The 19513-nt window shown below is 39.9% G+C and overlaps 1 protein-coding gene across 4 annotated transcripts in view; it reads left to right on the top strand.

Annotated features, from left to right (window-relative positions):
- The window catches only part of KIF16B (kinesin family member 16B), a 147796-nt gene extending 136718 nt beyond the window's left edge, over window positions 1-11078 (top strand). For 3 of the 4 annotated variants that reach the window (XM_068186317.1, XM_068186316.1, XM_068186319.1), the window contains one exon: window positions 9680-11078. In XM_068186317.1, coding sequence (XP_068042418.1) covers window positions 9680-9838 — 159 coding nt within the window. In that variant the 3' untranslated portion in view covers window positions 9839-11078. The remainder of the gene's footprint in view (window positions 1-9679) is intronic. The other variant, XR_010997831.1, reaches the window with a different exon arrangement.
- Window positions 11079-19513: the final 8435 nt, after the last annotated feature.

Below are 19513 nucleotides of genomic sequence, written 5' to 3'. Positions count from 1 at the left end.
GGCAGACAATTCCTTCAAGGCTTGGCACACACCACTCAGAATTTCCCACTTCTGCGGTGGTTCTCTGGACGACCTCTCTGGAAATCTCAGCTCTGATTCTGAAAATGCTGTAGGCCATATAAAGGAGAGTTAACAGAGTTAAAAACAAAAATGTGATGTCTTTAACATCCAGAGGCTACTGAACATTCTCAAAATGTGACATGCCAGACCTGAAAGGAAAGAAGAAGGTAAAAGGGTGGGAAAAATTATCCCCTACTTTTCCCCCACATCTGACTGGGTGCAGTTATTAATAAACCCCCAAAAGAAGCAGCTGAGACCAGGACAGGAAAAGAGCAGAGAATACACATCCCAAATAATAATTCTCATTGCCTCTGATGTTATCTTTTTGTACATTATTGTCACAGAGTATATCAACACACCAATCCTGGTTTGTGTCCCTGATGTGAAAAAGATATATACCTGGGGCAGAATTGTCAATATCAATGGATAAATGTATGTTCCTGAGTGCCAGAAAGCCATTATTAAAGCAGGCACCATGGTGACCACTGGGTGTTGTACCCAATACAAGGTCTTCAGGACAAGAGTGTTATTTTTTTTCACTTTCTCTCTTTTCCCATTTAGTGTCCAGTTTAAGTTGGCCAGTAAATTTACCTTGGTTTGAGACAATTTTAAAGCACAACACTCTGTAATGAGTTGTCTCCCCTTAAGGGTTCAAACAATGCCTTCCCACCAATAAGAAACAAAATACTATTAGATAAGTAAAGAAATTACAGTTTACTAACAAGCAGAACAGCAACAGACAAGAAATAATGGTAAATAACTGCTACATACAAAATTGCTAAATCTTGTGGACCCCTCCAAGAATGCAGAGAGATCCAAAAATGCTGGGGACATCTCCAAACCCCCAGGATGGCACTCTGCAGCCAAATGCATGGTTCAAAGGAAAAAGGGAAAGGTGGTATCAGTCGTCCTCCCATGCCCATCCCCACTCTGCTTATCTCACCAACAACTGGAGGTCTGACAGGTATTCTCCGGATCAAGGGCTAGAACTCACGCAGGGACTTCACATTCCTTGTGGCAAGAGATGAAGAGATGACAGGGCAGGCAAAGCAAGGCATCTGGGTGAGCTTGGATGACTTGTGGTCCTCTCTCTTTGGTCAGGTACCATTGACGAGCAGGGACAGCTTGGACTGGAGTGGGGCTACCCTGCTCAGTGGCAGCAGGTGGATGCCTGTGGAATTTGCCCCAAGGCAGCTCAAAATGGCTAACTCTCTGAGCCAAGGGGAAAAAAAAAAGAAAAGAGAAAGAGAACCCAAAAAGTGAAGAAAAGCCTTTGCTTGAACAAAGACCAGGTAGCCCGCAAAGCGAATACCACGTGGCAAAAGATCTGGAAGCTGCCTGAAGTGACAGTTTTAAAAGCACTTATGATAATAACCCCTCCACAAACAGGGTTCTCATTTGTAGGGTACAGTGACAATTTTGTGGAGGCTGCAGATAGATCTGGAATACAATAACATTATGGATTACCCCAGGACAGAGCTACATTACATTTTTGGTAGGAGCTTTCAATCTCATCTCCTCCCATGTAGCTTCTTAGCTAACAGTTTCAGTCTAACAAGTTAAGAGTTCGACTGTGTCATAGTCAAATTCGCAAGATATTCGCTAGTAAATCTTTTTAAAAAGTGACCTAGCATAATATGCCCTCCTTGCATTATTTCTCTTAAGGGAAACTCACAACGTATAATTCGTCTTAGATGAAAATTGGTATGGGTGTTGTAGTTGTATATAGACTTGCAAGACATGCAAACACAGGGTAAGGCAATACTGATTGGGATGTTCTCAGTGTATGTATTTATTTATTTATTTGCTGACTACCAGGCATTACCTGTAAAAAGCCTTGCTTCTGATTAGACCTAATCAAAGTGAGCAGGAAGGGTTTGATTAAAATGAGCCAATCCTTTATTCTTGGTTTGCGTTCATCCAGCCATGAGGCTAATTAATGCCTGCCAACCTGAAGCAAATAACTCCTCCCTCTATTAATATGATGTTGATGCCTTAAGAACCTATAAATGAAACAACACACACTCTTGAGATAATATTAGTATAGGAGGTAATATGAAGCCTGGTCTTTATTGGAGGCCTCCAGGGGCAGGTATGGAAAATGTCCACAAAAGCCCACCCCCATAGGGTGTATACCATTTTTAGAAGTTTAGAAAATTAGCATAATTGATAAAAATCACCAATTAGGAGCACAAGTGATAATGCATTTCCCCCCATTTAAAGCCCCTTCTAAATCCTTCCCCCCTTAGATGTAAACTGAACTAGGTTATGAAAATTTGTCCCAAAGAGTTGTTTCTTAGCCTTGGTTCCTAAAAAGAACCAAGACAGGATAGAGACTTTGGAATGTGCTTTGTCTTTCTGCCTATTAGGGCAGGGAAGAGTACTGGGAAAACTAGCTGTGAATGCAATAATAGGCTACAAAACTACAAATAAATGTGTAAAAATACAGAGAATATATAAAAGAAAAAGGCAAAAAATTAGCCAGCATCAATGCAACTATTGCAATGGTGAATTGCCATTTTCAAACATGTGGTTTTGTGTTTATTTTCCTACAAACTGCGTAGAAAAATTGTCTGCAACTTTCGCAAGGTCTCTGACACCAGGGATAGTCACATTCTGGAGGCAGTTGTCAAATTTGGCTCCTCAAGGAACCTTTGCAGAGCTTTCACAGTGTCTAATTTTGCAGTTTTTTTTGTAAGGAGAGCCCAGCCATCTGGGTCTTTCAGTAGAAGATAGTGGGCTAGGTGATCCTGGCATAATTACTGACATTATCTCTCCAAGTTTTTCCACAGAAATAAGGCTCTTCAGGTATCAGGTAGTCTCCCAAGCAGTAAGTCTTTTCCCCACAAAAACACACACACAAAAATCAAAACCACACAGAATGACCTAAGGATATATGCAGGAGATAAATGTGTTCAGATCCACAGGTGACATTAGGTACTTCCTGAGGGGCCTGAAATATCACTTGTGATATCGGATATCACATGCTGTTCTGCTTACCTACTTTACTCAAATCTGCTGTATATCTTGCAATATATGTCAAAGTGCTGGGGAAAAGAATTGAAGCTTGATGTCTTCTTTATAAGAAAAAGCCCACAAAAGACCAAAACGTTTCTGAGCACATTATATCTGGTGAGTGGAGAATTGATCGGAATCTGGAATTGGTGGAGGTGAAGGTATTAGTTGTAAGCTGGTATGGTCCCCCGTCATTTTGGATTGCTGTCCTCCAAAGCAATGGTACCTCATATTCTATAGTCTTGCTATCTGCAAATTCTTTCCTTGTGTGCTCAAATTTAATAAATCCAGAAATGGACTTGAAACTACTTGGAGACCTATCAGATCATTAAGTGAGCCATTACTCAGTCCTATGTGCCCCAGTATCTTTGTTTAAAAGCAAGGTGTCTGCCAAGGAAGGTGGGAACCTTCCTTCCTCTCCAAATGATTATATCTTTGAAATTAAGGGCCTTTCAGACAAAGATATAGGAAAAGGAATAATAGTTCTTTACTAGAAGAACTGGACTGGAACAGCAGAGACAAGCAGACCCAGGGTGGCAAAGAAAATGTAGGAAAAACCCTGAAGCAGTGGCAGGAGCAGCAGGTCTGGGTGGGCATGGGGTGTTGAGTTAAAGTATAGCACAAAAAAAAAACCCCAAAGCAGCAGAAAATAGCGGGGCTGAGCAGTGGCAGCCAGGCTCCTGCAAACAGCCAGAAGATACTCCCTCCAGCGACAGGGAAGGGGGTCGGGGTCCCAGGTTTCCCCTGAGACACCCAAGCAGATGGTGAGGGTCCCTCCCAGTGAGGTTGCATATTGAAAAGGTCCCAGTTCAATGGCTGCTCTTGCGAGCAGAGGCTTATGCACAGTAAGGAGAAGCAGTGAAGGGCAAAACTCTGCAGTAGCAGTGAATTCTCCCTGCAGCCACAGTCCAGCACCAAGACCACAACTAAATCTCCTTGAATCCCCGAGAGAGAGAGAGAGAGAGAGAGAGAGAGAGAGAGAGTGCTGAAGCTAGCCCCAGGCTCCCAGTCAAGTCTCAAAGTATCTCTGCACTTCCCAAGAGAAAACCCCCCAGCTAAGAGACTGCAGAAGACTGCACAACTTCCCCCCTCCTCCCCATTGTGGCCACATCTTTTGTTTCTCTTAATTATTGTTGTTCCCATCTTTTAGGCCGTAAATGGAAGAAAAATTCCCTGGGCCTTAGGTAGGCCCAGAGGGAAGGGGAGATGGTTTGAGTGGAAGACATAAAGGAGGAACCTTAACTGTGGTGAACTGACTTGTGACCTGCCAGGCCAAGCTATACTTGCAGACTGTAGGAGGAGCCTGCTGGGATCACTGCCTCCAAAACACCTCAGTTTGGACAGTTTGAATATGCCTAGGCATGTAATGTCGGGATATTTTGCATAAGAAAACGTGCTCCCTTGAAGCTCAGTTTGTAATTGAATTTTTTATGTTGTGACTAATGGCTGTCCTTGTGTTCCATATATGACCCAGATAATCCAGTCCTGGTTGGTGATTGAGATGTAGTGCATGTCTTGGATGAAGCAGAAGTGGCTTAGCTTCCAGCCCTTTTCCCATGAGTGCCCATCTTCCACATTCCAGTCTTAACTTACCTCCCTATACAGTGTCTTAATTCTTCTTTACCAGTAAAAAAAAAACCACCCAAAAAAGGAAAAAAAAAAAAAAACACAAGGAAGAAGCAGATCCAATGAAAAGTTCAAATCTGATTTTTCTTGGAAACTTGTATATTTTCTTGCCACATTCTGTATAAAACATGTCCCTAGACAGGGCCTTTCACCAACCTGAAGTCTCTGTGGAACACCACCACTTGTCAATGCCATTTCTGCCCAGCTTTATTTTTGCCAGTAGGATGTAGTTAGACACCATACTGCAATACATTTTTGCAGTATTTGGTATTTTGAAAAACCACCTTGGAAGTATTTTTTTTCTTTTCAACACATCAATGGAAATGTCCAAAATAGAGAAAATGGGTTAATTTGGAGAAGGATCTCCAAATGTTTATTTTCCTTTGCATGTGCCCAACAATTTCTTTTTAGGAGACAAATGCAGGAGGACATGCCCTCTCATTTCTGCATTCCAGCAGTCTCCCTTTGCATGCCTTGTCTTTTAAACAGATCCTTGTTTTTATGATCACAGATTGGAAGCAAATCATGTGCCTGTCTGCTTGCTTTGGGGTAGAGTCTTTCTTGGGAAGAGCTGACTGTGCAAATACTTAATTACAACATAATGTGGTTTTAGGCTGTGGGGATATGCTTCAATCTGTCTGGCTTTGGGGTTTTTTTGGTAATCAGATTTGTATCCTATAGAAAGAGTTGTGATACCTGTGTATGCTTTGCTCTATGGAGTATTCAAATCAAGATCTGATTTAAAGCCTCCAGCACTTAACACTAGTCAACAGAATAATTACGTGATTGGTGCAGGGAGGAACTAGCATCTATATTAAAGGGAGAGAGGAGCCTATGTTAGAAATTAGATGAGCAAGTTAATTAGTCCTGCTTCTGTCACCAGTGATCTTCTGTGACCTTGTGGTAAAGCTTTTGACTGTCTGATTGACATGTAGGTCTTGAAAGGGTGGTATTGTTTCACAGAAAATGAACTGTTGTCTAAAAAAGTCCCCAAAGCCTTGTAAAATTTATCTTATTAAACTTTTTGATGCTTTAAGCTCTGGCATATTTTAGCAGGTCGTATTTCTAATACCACTTTTTAAATGTATCTTCTAAAGTATTTTAAGCACTGACTTTTTTTTAGGAAATTGCTAGAAATAGCAGTATGAAAACAAAAGCTCAAAGTGTTTTTTACTTTCTGAAAGTACCAGAGTTGATGAGTTTTTAAACACACCAAATTTTAATGAAAAAATCCAATTCTTGCTAAGCTCTGCTATTGGTCTCTGAGGCTATCACTGTTAGTAATGGATTAGGAGAACAATGTCACTGAACTGAATTACTCTTTAATATGCCACAATTGAAAGTATGATAAGAAGACTTTCACATTTCAGAAAGCTTTTTGATTGTAGTAACTTTAATAACTTTAAATTAAGTTATGGCTTTACATTAAAATGTATAAAATTATGAAGTCCCCACATCACAAAGTAGTGCAAAAATTATTAGAATGACTTTGTTGTGCTGATGAATTGAGCACAAGATGAGCACTGGCCTATTGCTAAAAAGGTGAACCCTATTAAAATGATTTTTAATAAGCTTTTTAAATGGTTTCCATTTTGCTATAATTAAAAGGGAGAGAAAACTGTTCACACTTGGTAAAGAAAGAAAAGCCTTTGGGCCTCATACCATTTTCTCCAGTTTAATTTCATTTGCAGAGTTAAAAATTGCAGGTACAGCTGTCATAAATTTTAAGTTAGAGGGCCTGAAGGTTGTATTGCCTTCAGAGAAGGCAAACACCACTGCTTTTCCTATTTTGGATTAGTTTTTAACCTGGCTTTCTATCCTTGTTTTGTACATGCAGAGTATTTCCGTTCTCTAAGCTGGTGTTCCTGAGAGTGTGTGTTTAGCCAGAAGAACCAACATGATTGATGTATGAGTTGCCCATTTTACATCTCTGTTACAGTGCCAGGTCTTGTGCCCTCACACCAAGCCATTTACAAATGTATCATTAGGATATTTTCCAGCAAACCAGCAGCATAGCAGGTCAGATGCTATTCGTGAAATGAAACCCCAAAGTGCATTTGGAAGAACACTGATTACCAGACTAAATAATCCAGAACAAATGGCCAGAGTCTAACAAACAAAAATTAGTAATAAAACCAAGCGTGTTGGAATATTTTGGCAGTTAACTAGTTTTTTCTTTCCTAGATAATCATACAAACCTACTAGCTATTACACAGTGATTTGCATGCCAGGGACAATGTTGCTATCAGTAGGAAATCACATCATTAATATGTATAAAATTTGGACCTATGAAGGTATCCTGAGCTTGACAGTCTCTGCTAAGAAATTGTTTTTCAAGGACACAGCAAAAGAGTTCTAGACATAACAGGGTTATGACAAAATAGACAGCAAATAGACAAAAATTGTATCTGCTGCTGGAACTGGATTTTAATACAGAAGGTATGAAAACAGCTCTCCTCCTGTCCACTGAGTGCCAGCAGAGGAGATCCTTTCATCCAGCCTTGCTCCTAACTCCAACTGCTTGCAGTGGCTTCCTGGGCTGCAACGAAGTCCATGCTGAATCTCTTCTGGATCTCTAAGGAACTTTTCATCATTTCTGGCACTTGTTGATGTGCTCCTGCCGCTCTCCCAGTTTGCTGTGACTCTCATCCTCTCCTTGTCACATCTGAATTTGGGAAGCATCTTTCTATACGTTGCAAGGATCACTCTTTTTCTCATGTCACTTTCTTCCATTTTGCTGTCCATTGCAGCTGACAGGACAGAACGTAGTGCCCCGCCTTCCCTGTAGTGCCCCGCCACAACTCTTTGATCAATGCTTGTGATGGGAGCACTTCTGCCATCAGTCACTGTTTCCTCACTACAGGGGAACACTCCCAGCCAGTGTCTTTGGGCAGAGCAGCCTGTGTTTCCATGAAGCAACAGCTTCTTTTTGTCAAGGGCACAGCAGCTCTGGGCTGTATTAACATAACGGCATTGCAAACAGGGTAAATGCAGATCTGGGCTTTATAAGACGGCTAATTTGTTCAAAGGTGTTTGTTGAAGAATACATAATGTCAAGCCATATGGCAGGAAACCTTCATACAAAATTAATTCCATCATTATCTGTTAGTATCTGCTTGTTGCCATTTTCCCAAGGATCTTTTTTGTGTTCAAAGAATCTGTGATATTCACTCATCAACTCTGGAGCACAGATGTGGAAAAGAAGTGTACCTGCTGTTCCTCGTGTGTCACATAAGTGTATGCTTAGAGCAGAGATATTTTTTTACTTTGCCATTAGAGCTATCATGCCAAAACAATGAGTAATGGCTTTAAAGAAAAAGCATCACAGTCAATTATCTGGCCATACATACCAAGGTGAATGCAGTAAGTCTTTTGATGTGTCCAGTGAGATATTTTGGTACCTTTGAGCCTTTGGTAGTCATAAATTAGAATTATTGCAGTAACTTTTCAGCACAGTGCTAAAACGTTAACAGAATGCTATGTTTTACGTTTGATTTTCTACCATATTCATCCTTCAGGAATTACTGGTTTGGGACTTTTTGTAAAGAAGCCTCCTTTGAGAACTAATTATGAAAAATGTTTCTCTGTTTCTCACTTTAAATTACCTCTTAGTCTATTGCAGTTCATCTTGAAGGCATTTTTGTAATGAATTTTTATCATGAACATTAATACAACCTGTGGCAGATCTGAGTGAAATAGAAAGTTTCACTGTTTCTGCCAAGAAAATAGTTTTGTCTCAGGTGTTTTTGTTTGCTTTTTTTTTTGTTTGTTCTCCCTCTTTCTTTAATATTGAAACAGCTGGTTTCTTAAAAAGATAGCAGATTGTTATGGTTTGGAAGAATTATTCTTGAGAAATGAGTGAATAATTAGGACAGTTTCCTGAACAAAGCATTTCTATGACCCCAAAGCTGCTGCATTCAAATAACTAAATGTTGTGTTCTTCAGAGGAGAATGTGCTTCTCTGGCTTGCAAATATACTTCCCATGGAATCGAAGACCAGTGAATGATTTGAAAGTTATCTCTTTCTGTGGTCAGTCTGTAGTACAGAAAAGGAGTCTATCCCTATGCTCCTGATGAGTTTTCCCTTGCACGTGTTTGGGTGACACTGGATGTATTTTCATAGTATCTATCTGATTAAACCTTTTACCTAGTGTTTTGTTCAAAAGTTCAAAAGTTATAAAAAGTTATAAGTTATTAAATCACACATACCTGGAAAGTTGCATCTAAATGAACCCACATATAATGGAAGCTTTTTCAGGTGTGTGAAAACTAACTGTGTCAATGTACATCCCCCAGTTTCTCTAGGTACAAATGTGACTGCAATTTGCACAGTGGTTGGTGAATATTAACTTATGGGAAGGGAAGGAAGTGAAGGAAGTGTCTCCCATGTGCTTCTCATTAGTAAGACCTTAAGGAAAAAAAAAAAAAAAAAAAAAAAAAAACCAGGAAATTTTGAGGGCAACTCAATGAAAAGATACTGGTAGGTTCTGACATAATATAGAATTCATGCAAATCTTTCTGCAGATAGCTGTCATCAAAACAAACCCCAATCAATGCAAAGATTGTGGAAGCTTTATGAGGGAAAGATTTTTAAAATCCTTTTGTGTCCATATGTGGCGAATATCCTGCAACATGGATCTGAGGTTTGGACCTGCTGTGTTTGGTAATGCTAGACAATAGTATTAGCATGTCATGATTACATGACTGCAGAATAAACTAGGAAGCATCATGGAACCACAGAATAAGAGTTGCCAAGCTGGGCATAAGAAGGAAGTGGAAAATACTTCTTTTCTGCTTTTCTTGAGCTTAATACAGACATTTCAGTAGACTGTTTTATAAATGCTGATGGTTATTGAAAGGACTGTTCACATCCCATGGAAATATTTTTGGGGTTTTTTTCTGTTTGTTTAATTTTTCAAAGTGGTTGTAATAAATTTGATCAAGTAAACCTTATGACATTTTATATTTCATTCCGCAGAAGTACCTCAGGAGCTTTTTCTCTGCAATGCTGAAATCTCCATCATCTCCACTGAACATTGATAAAGTGGGGCTAACGTTGTCAAAATACACCATCTGTGAATTCTCACCCTTCTTCAGGAAAGGTGTTTTTGACTACAGCAGCCATGGGACCAGCTAAGTTTTGGGCCAGGATCCTTATGCTGGAGGAGTATAGTTGGAGTGGTGCCTTCAGTTTTGTGTGAGAGGAATGAGGGAAAGAAAAAAACATGTGTCTCCTCCACACCTGGAAAGTTGCATCCAAACAGCGCCAATTCAAGACAGCCATGCCCCCACACTAACCTGTGTCCTGTACCAGCTCCCAAGTTAATGCCTGCATTCTCCTGGCACGGGGTATACAGACATTTTTGTGTTAGTTGGTCTGTTAATACTGTACAAAGATTCTGACTCTTGTAATGAGTTTGGATCCCCTTCTTGGCAGCAGTGCTTCCTTCCCATTTGCTGAGATAATTTGTTCTGCCGTTCGAGAGCATCTCATGTTTACCATGGCAGTGTGTCATGCTGACAGAGGGTTTCTGAGCGGCCTTTTGGTTTCTGTCCAAGCTGTTCCTTAAAGAACAGTTCCTCTTTTGTTTCTTTATAGCATAGTGTCATGTTTAAGGTAATGATCATACTCCACTGTTGTTTCATTTTCTTTCCCTTCTAGATACACTGAGTATTGACTGTGTAATTGTATAGTTTTTCTCAGAAGAGTTAAAGGGCCTGGGTAACTTGAATGCTTACAAAAATATATGCAGCAGAAAGAATATAATTTAAACCCTGTCAGAGTCCTCCACACCTGGTTGTTTGGAGGCTGAACAAATCATTCACCATTAATAAAGAAGCAAAGGAAGCAATAGTTACTGAATAACATGGTCAGCATCTTTTCAGATTTCATAATCATTCAGACTGTAAACAGAAACTCTGCACTGTACAGAGCTCATAGCTATGCATAAAGCTGATCCAAAGTGCTGTATATTGTTTTTTAAATAGTTTCTTCACAATAGTTGTAAAACCTGAGGTTTATTTGCATCAGTTAAAATTTACAGGATTTAAATATTAGTACTTTAAAATGACTCAGGACTTATTCAGACTTGCACATGTATATACAGGTAGAACTCATTTTATATTGCTGCAGATTCAAAAATATGTATACACTGTGACTGGATTTGAGTATGTACATGTTAATGTATAATTGGTTGTATAAAAATCAGAATTTAATTCCATTTATTAAAATGCATAGTGAAAGTTAAGTTTTGTGTGCCATTTGTTCAGAGTGTGAAGCATTTTTTCTGAGTTATTATCACTGACCATTGGTAGGTTGTGGTAATCAAACTATTTAATGTCATTGAAAAATACTATTAAAACCTAAAGTAACAACAGTGGTGGCATTTTTATTTCATGACCTAAATTATAGGAACAGCAGTGTTTTACACTTAATATGATACATTGATGGTCCTGAGGGAACTGGCCAAGGAAGTGTCTAAGGCACTATTCATCATATTTAAGAAGTGATGGCACTCTGGGTAAGGGGAAGCATAACCCTCATTTTTAAAAAGGGAAAAGAGGAAGACCCAAGGAAGACTCTAACTGACAGGCATCGTATGCCTTTGATTGGGAAGCTAAGCATTCCAGTCAAACCTGTTGATTCCCAAACTGGTTTTTTTTCACTGGGTCCTGGACATTCCTGGACTTCTTCATGCACTGGAGCATTAACTGCCTGTGCTTGATCACTGGCAAGGACCCAACCTTGTGATCCCTGCTCTGCCCAGTGCCCTTATTACACCTCTCCAGGCTCTCCATGGCCTTCTGTGCCCATTTCATCTTCCTGACAACAAAGCTGTGTCTTCCCTTCCTTCTTCACTCTGCCAGTTGGCTGTGCTTCCCAGATCAGAAAGTGGAGGTTGGGTGCTTGCTGGGTTCCTATGGTGAGCTGAGTAACTGGAGTTTGGTGTTGCAGCAGGTTAATGGAAGACTGGTAAATGCATGTGGTTGTCTTGCTCTGATGCCCATATGAATGCTTCAGATGCAGAAATTAAGAATGATAAATAAATGGCTCTGAATCTCACTTCAAAGCCAGTGATTATTCTGTTTCTCCTTCCCCCTGGTCCTGTTCCCCTTCCTACCTCATTGCAATGAAGTATGATAAAAAATTAATGCCTCAGAGTCAGAAAAATGATTTTGTGTAACTGTAGAGTATTATTTCCTGTGTGCCACTTCTGCGAAAGGTGACCTAGCAGGCCAAAAAACAGTAAACTGCTTTTTCTGCTGCACTGATAAACCCATTTCCTGCAATTGTCTTTCCTGAAAAACTACCAGTGTGCCAAGCAGAAATCCATTGCACCACATGGTGAATGCTGGTTATGAAAAGGAAAAAGCAAACAGGACTTCTAGAGGTATGTTGTACCAGGTATGTATCCAGGTACTTTGGATTTGGAGAACCTGTTTAAGAAAAACTCAACGTGATAAAGAGTTAAGTCAAGTGAAAAATTTGAATATTAATATTTTTTCACTTGAATTTAAAAGAAGACTTGTTCTGGATTCCTGTCAACAGTACAAATTGATTCGGGACCAGATATTCCAGTGGTATAAACTTGCCTATGAGATGGTTAATTATATTTTCTAGTTTATCTGACCTGCAGTGTTAAATGTGTACATTGCAAATAACAAAGGTTGATTGATCACTCTATTTACAATGTCATCAAGTTAAAATGTAGCAAATGTAAGCATGAGATTAGGACCACAACCCCCAGCTACCAGTTTTTCCCACCTTCTTACCTCTCTTTCACTGGTATCCAGAGTTTTATCAATGATGGCAAGCTCAGGCTAAGCTAGGAGGCATCTTTGAATAATTACATCAGTAAAAAATACGATGGCTGTTTATAACCTACATTCTTTAAACTCAGACTTCATGAGAAGTTTTCAATAGAAGCTGAAATGCATATAGCTAGCCATTTTAAAGATGTTCCAATTGCATTTCTCTGTAGATATCCTCAAGCTCTAAAATTGTCCATTAATTTTATTTTCAACATACTGACACTTTCAACAACATTGTGAAAGTTATTTTCAGGCCTGGTATGGGTGGTGTTTTTTTTCCAAGTGCCTACGTAATTGAGAAATGTCCTCAAGTAAAATCTAACTTATGTATCAGTCCTATATATATTTCAGGCAAAGTGTGTGTTTAAGTACTTTACTATAATGGGGCTATCACACTTACCCATGCAACTAAAATCATGCCTCCATTTAAGTCACCAAACCATTTGGCTCATATCCTTGCTGAGCCTACAGCAGTTTTTCATCAGTAGTGTTGAACCAAAAAACGCTAAAAAGCACATTGGAGATGGTGCTTGGCTATTTTTTTTTCTGCATAACATGATTAAATGCAAAAAAACTTTGAGGAAAGCCTTGTTGTTGGTCTTGACCCTGGTCTCCATTAACTGGAAGTGCTTTTTCCCTCAATATTTTGCTGCTCATAGGCAAGAGGTTGAGCAGCCCTCAAAGCCCTGCTGATAAATGACTCCTGGCAATCTCCTCACTCCTGTAGGCAGGAAATAGAAATACGTTTGTATTAGACTGTGATAAAGCTCAAAATTTTATATGCTCCCAGCTCACCAAAGCCCCAGAATTGGGAAAAAAAATATTTTTGACTTGCAAGATTCTTATGTCCATCCTTGGGTTTATTTCTCTGTGTTTCATTAGATTCTGAAAAAAAATATGTTTGATAGGCTAAAGAGCGAAAACTTTCTGGCTTCCACCTTCATCATGGGAAATAGAAGATATTCTTTTGCAGGACAGGTTTCATGAGCAATTAAGATCAATGCAGTTGTACAGGCCCCAAACCAGTTAAAGTCTGGTAAAGGTATATTTTCTTGGCAAAGCTGTAAAGTGAATTTTTTTAATATACTGCATCCTGCCACTTTTAAAAATTGTTGGTTTATTATTTTAAGAGAGTGCTTTGTTATTATTGGTGGCAGACCAAATAGAGAAAGCTGCTGTAGATGTCCTTTTTATTCCTAATACAATGAAAACAAAGTTGATTAGGAACAAAAATATCATAAAATATAACCAATTAAGGTTGGAAAAGGCCTCTAGGATCATCAAGAAAATACCTGATCACAAACAATAGTGTTCTTTTGTCTTTTTGAAATTGAGTTTTAGAAGGAATGTGTTGGGAAGCCATATTAAGGGTAAACATTAATGTTTGACAAAATGGTGGCAAGATTTTGGACCAGAAGCTTTAGTCTCATGTTTGCAGTGTGTAACAAGTCTTAGAAGCAAAAATGCAAGTGGCAGCATGGGAAACCCTGTATCTTTTTCTTTGTTTTCTTTATAAATACTGACAATTTTCTCCCAAGTTATGCTGACATTGGAGCATGCAGCACAGCTTTTTCTCTCACGCAGAGTTTTGGCAGTACTTTGGTGCTTGTTTTTTGAAACTGGTCTCAGAAAAAGAAATAGGTCTAAGAAAAAAGTTTACAGACTTTTTCAAAGTCCTCAGTTTCTTTTGCTAGCTTCTTCTGTCTTCTCATCATGACATTTTTGTCTGGGTGGCTAGTTCTTGTTCTTTGTAAGTTTTCAATTACTTCCTGTCTGTAGTCTTATTTTACAAATGGTTTATAAGAATGTGCTGGGAAGAGTTGAAGAGAAAGCAAATTCTTTATTATATGACAAATGGTAGTTACCATCTTGTGATAACTTTTCTGAACTTCTGTTTTTCCTTAAAGGCATGGATCAGTGATCATCAACTGAAAACACATTTTAGTTGTGTTCTGCAAAAATTGGTGTCCTTGATTTTTGATATTGGGAATTACAGCAGAAATCAGAATCTCAAAAATGAGCAAGTGAAAATTGTTAATGGTGGTGTCGTTGTTCTGCCTGGGAAATCAGTGTGTTTTCAGGACTTCTGCATCATGGTTGGTTTTTTTCCCAAATGTGAGTACCTTGGAGATGTATGGGTTGCAAATTACTCCTTTCCATGGTGCAGAGTAGCATGCTGATAATAGGTGCAAAATGAATCTACTGATAATGAGAGCTTCAAGAATTGTTCTATGGAAACTAATGATGTGTGTATCGAATCACTTGTTTTTCTCATTGAGTTCAAGAGAAGAAGGCAATGCTCTACTGCTGAAAAAACAAGCCATGGCACATTTTCATCCATAACCACCTCCAATTCTCATTATTTTAGTAGCTGAGCAACAGAAGAAGAGTTCTGGACAATGCAGAGGCAGCAGAGCCCTCTGAAATATTAGCATAAGAAAATGTCAACAATTGAATACATATCTCAGTCTGTCCTGTGTTCAGATCTGTCCTCTTCTGAGCTTGGGAATGTTCATTAATGCAGTGTGGATAAAAGAACATGCCAGTTCTGGGAAGTAAGTGCTTCCAGGAGGTACAGCAGACACCCTCTGGGCTCCAACACAGAAAGGTTGCTGAGCAATGTGTAAAATCAGAACCTTGGACAAGCTTCCAAGCTGCCTGAGCGTATTGATTCTGGCACCTGCTTGCATAAGCAGGTGCTCAGGTTTATGTGCCCAGATGAAGTTACCTCTTAACATCTTAATTATATGCCAGACTCTGGCTGTATCTATTGTGTGAGTAGTTCTCGGTGTTGTTAGGAAAGGCAATGGAGAATGGAAGTATTCAAAAAAATTTGCAAGAAAATAAAAGAAAAACAACCCCAGAGCAAACAAACAAAACAAAACCAAGTGATTGTTCAAAAAACAAAGGTATCACAAACTTCTTAATCTGTGTTAACTTAATATTTGCATAACATTATTTACTGAATGGACACAGAATTCCTCAAATTTGTCAAGTCTATCAGCAAATTGAGAGCATCTCTCAGCACAACTTATTTCATATGCAAGGGGATTTCACAACCCCTGTTCTTTTGTAGTGATGGAACTAGGTTTTAGGGGACTGGGACTCTGCTGGGTGTATTGGCAACATGCGTTTCATTCTGTGTGAAATAATCGGGGTGGAATTTAAAAGTCATATTGAGTAATCAGGCTTTTAAAAGCATGATGAGATTTTACAAGGCAAATTTTGGCCTGTTAATTAGCACTCTTCTGGGACCCTGCATACTGCAGGACAAAAGCCACATAATAACTTTCACTATACCATTTTGAAGACTATTGAATTACCTTTGACAAGGCTGCTACATGAGACTGCCTTGATGATACCCTGGAAAATCAGCAACAAGAGACCTTTCTTGGGTTAAGTGATTTATTATCCAGGCATGAAGGCTTTGGCTGTGGTTATTAAGGCTGCACAGAGCTCTCTGCTAGAAATTTCTTGGTAAGTATCTGTCCTGGTTTAAAGGACCAGGTGTCTGGCAGGGAAGGTGGGAAGCTCCCTTGGAGTAGAAAATGTGATCCCCTTCCCTCCAAGTTATTATAATTTTGAAATTACAAGGTTTTCATGTCGCCCTGTTCTTTTGAGAGTTGTAAAGTTTTTCTAAATGTTTTCTATGCCTTCTGATGTTTACATATTTATACTGGAGTTTCTCACACTGTTCATGTAAATAATGATTGTTTTGCATTCTTCTTTGTGGGAGGAGGGAATTGATGGACTGTTGGTTTGACCAGAGGGCCATGCCAGGACACAAGAGCACTGAAAGGCTCCAAGGCATCCCCCTGCCCATGCTCCCAGTGTGGGAGCTGTTGACAGATGGTTTGCACGTTTGAGAAATCAAATCCAGGATTTCTGCAGCCACGTGGGGTACCCCAGAGAGCCCCTCCTTGCCAGCCATTAGCTCAGGTAACACAAACAAGGCCAGGAAAAGCAGAAAAACAAACTTCTCTTCTGACTCTGTTGCCAAATGCTCCTTTACTGCATGGCATGGAAAAAAGAGTCCTAGTCAGATGGTGAGGAGGACCCCAAGGGTGCAGGCAGCCCTGGGACAAGTGCTGCCCACCTTTTCTCCCAGCTCTGCACTGGCATTTGCCTCTTTTCCTGTATTGCTCCAATACGGACTGGGAACACAACATCATTTTCTGCCTACACAGACCACACATTAATTTGAAAAGCAAACTCCGGATGTAATTTAGCACAAGGAAATGGAAAGTGGAGAGAATGTGGCAGTGAGTTTGGATTTGCAGGGGATGGTAAATCTTTGGGCATCCAGGTTTTTGGAGGAGTGGACTCACAAAATACTTATATGTATTGTCTCTTGCTCAGTGAAACATAAATTACAAGTAATTCTAGGGTCTGTAAGGCTGGTGACTGGCTGTCTTACCTTATGTTATTTTCCTCTTACTCTTGCCTGTTTTTGCTTCTACAGAAATGCCTTGAAAAGACATTGCAGCAATTTTCCCCGCAGATATGATAGTCCATCTCTGGAGGCTTTAGAAGACATTTTCTCAAAGAGGGAGCATTCTCTGTACCACCCATTTTGTTAAAGTACTAAATTAGGATATCAGTTATTACATCTTACTACGCAAATTACCATTTATATAATTGTAAGTCTGTCTCTACTGAGCAACCATTTTTATGGTGATGATCTTTGTATTTGCATTAAAATTGCAGTACACAAGGTAAATTGTGTATTCTAATCTACAATTTTCGACAAGAATTTACACATACACAATAACTTATTTTTTTCTTCTTAAGCAACAGTAATCATAAGTAATGTGCAGAAACATTCATAACCACAGTCTTGCATGAAAGCTCCATTTTTCCCTCAGTAACCTGCTGTAATTACAGTGTACATCAATTCTGCCATAGGTAGATACACCAGATTTTGTTTTTCCTTTATCCTCATACAATTTTAATGACTATCCCTGCTTAGAATACAGCATTTTTAAATTAAAAAATTAAAAATTTAGAAGAAGTTTGTTTCCCTGACAACAGTGACAGCAACATTTAATACCCCTCTGTGTGATTTGTAGATAAATATATACAGTTGCTGATACTAGTGAGATAACATGCCTGGGGCTAATTGTGCCATTACAAATATTTGAAGCCTGAGCTTGATAATGTAGGTCATGGTACTTAAATATGTATGAACTGAACTAATTTGACTTTCTTGCTGCTTGCCAGCATATTGACAGAACCCGTGGTAACGGAGCTACATGGTCGTCACAAAGCAGCTGAACTGTGCTGGTCACAGTTGATCACATATTGATCGGGCATTGTGGGGCTTTATTTGGATTTATTTGGTGGCAGCTCAAAGGAAGAGGCTCACATGGGATCATGGGGCTTGTGAAGCAGATCCTGCTGTCTTCCTTCAGGCCCATGGCTGTCTTCTCCTGGGTTCTAGCTGTGGGACGCCCCAGTTTGGCACATGAGGTATGTAACAGAGCTTTGCCTAAGTAAGCCCTGCATAAAGATGGCAGCCTCAATTCTGACTGACCAGTCTCCAGGATTGGTCCTAGAGGAACTGTATGTGTCTGAGTTTTGCTCAGAACCATGAACAGGACTGCCCTGTGGTTGTGTCTGTACTCTGGGGCTCTGCAGAGCAGCCACAAAGTCATGTTGTGGTCATCCCATGATGGTAAGGCTGGTCTGGATGTGGCCAGAGATAGGGTCCCCTCAGAGTAGCTAACAAGGGCCTTCTGGACTTTTTGCATTCCATATTATTGATTTATTAAGACAGAAGAGATGAGAGAAAATGCCGAACTGTTTGGTATAATCATTGTGTCTTGCCCTGTGGCTGTATGAGAAATCATTTAAGCTCCCTGTATGCAAAGTTGTTCTGCTTACAGTGATCCCAAACGCTCAGTTTTGTCCTATCAAGCACCAAGCTCAGTGAAAGAAAACCCTGTATATACCCATCAATGAGCATTATTTAAGCTCAGGACTCCTGGTTTAGCCTTTAAAGAGCTTTGGCTAGGCTCAGAGGTGCTTTGCTTCTCAAAGCAGATTGCAGTTAGAGGTGAGGATACCTGATTCCTTGGCTCTGCTCCTCTGATCTCCAGGTAGAGCCTTGCTGGTGAAAAATTTCTTCAGCACTTTGACTCGGGGCGGTCCCTTGGGCTGGTGGCAAATGAACATTTGCAACATTGCTGAGTGCCCAGTTTGGGTATGGACAGAGTGAAATGTTTAAGGTTCTCTTAGTTTCTCATCTCCACTTCTCATATTCTTTCATAGCTAATGAGGCAGGTGCTGAACTTAGGGAAAATTTACAGGTGGTGAAGCTAATGCTAATCCCAACCCCAGTGTCACAAAACCTCGGAGGCAGAATGGTGGTCCTCTCCCTTTTGGAGTGGCACCAGTGCATCATCCCTAAGGCTGTGTCACCTGATGGCTGCACCAGCATATCATACATGAATTTTCTTGGAGGCTTTGGCAGATGGAGATGCTTGTTGTCCTCATTGCATCAGCAAAATCTTAAACAGGATTGTTGAAGCTGGCTTCAATCCTCACCGTGTGCCTGCTGCTGGGCCTTGGGTGAAGTCAGCGGTGTTACAGCGTTTTATAGAGTGTGAGGCACTCAACACAAGCTGTGGGGAAATATAATCATGAAAGTGGCATATTTTAGGGGGATGGAATTTCAGCAGCACAGAACACTGCTCCTGCAGGGCTCTTAGCTGGGAAATGGGCTGCCACAAGTCACCTAATAAAGCTCGGGGCAACATGCTGTGATGAATCATGTTGGAAAGTAGGAAAAGCAGACATAAAGGGAGAAGATGTAATGAAAAAGAAAAGGCTTGAAAATCCAAGCATTGTGGTTCAGGTCACATTAAAAGGATTATCTAGATGTGAGTAATGGGGTTGGAAATTCTATACCTAACTGGACAAATCATGTGCTGTCCTATTACAGCAAGTTCTGCTTAAAACTTTTTAGATTTAACATGCTGAAATAATGTTACACATAGCC

The sequence above is a fragment of the Anomalospiza imberbis genome, chromosome 3 (genome assembly GCF_031753505.1).
Source record: "Anomalospiza imberbis isolate Cuckoo-Finch-1a 21T00152 chromosome 3, ASM3175350v1, whole genome shotgun sequence".
NCBI lineage: Eukaryota > Metazoa > Chordata > Aves > Passeriformes > Viduidae > Anomalospiza > Anomalospiza imberbis.
The sequence above is the reverse complement of the archived record's forward strand: the minus strand, read 5'-3'. Positions and strand labels throughout refer to the sequence as shown.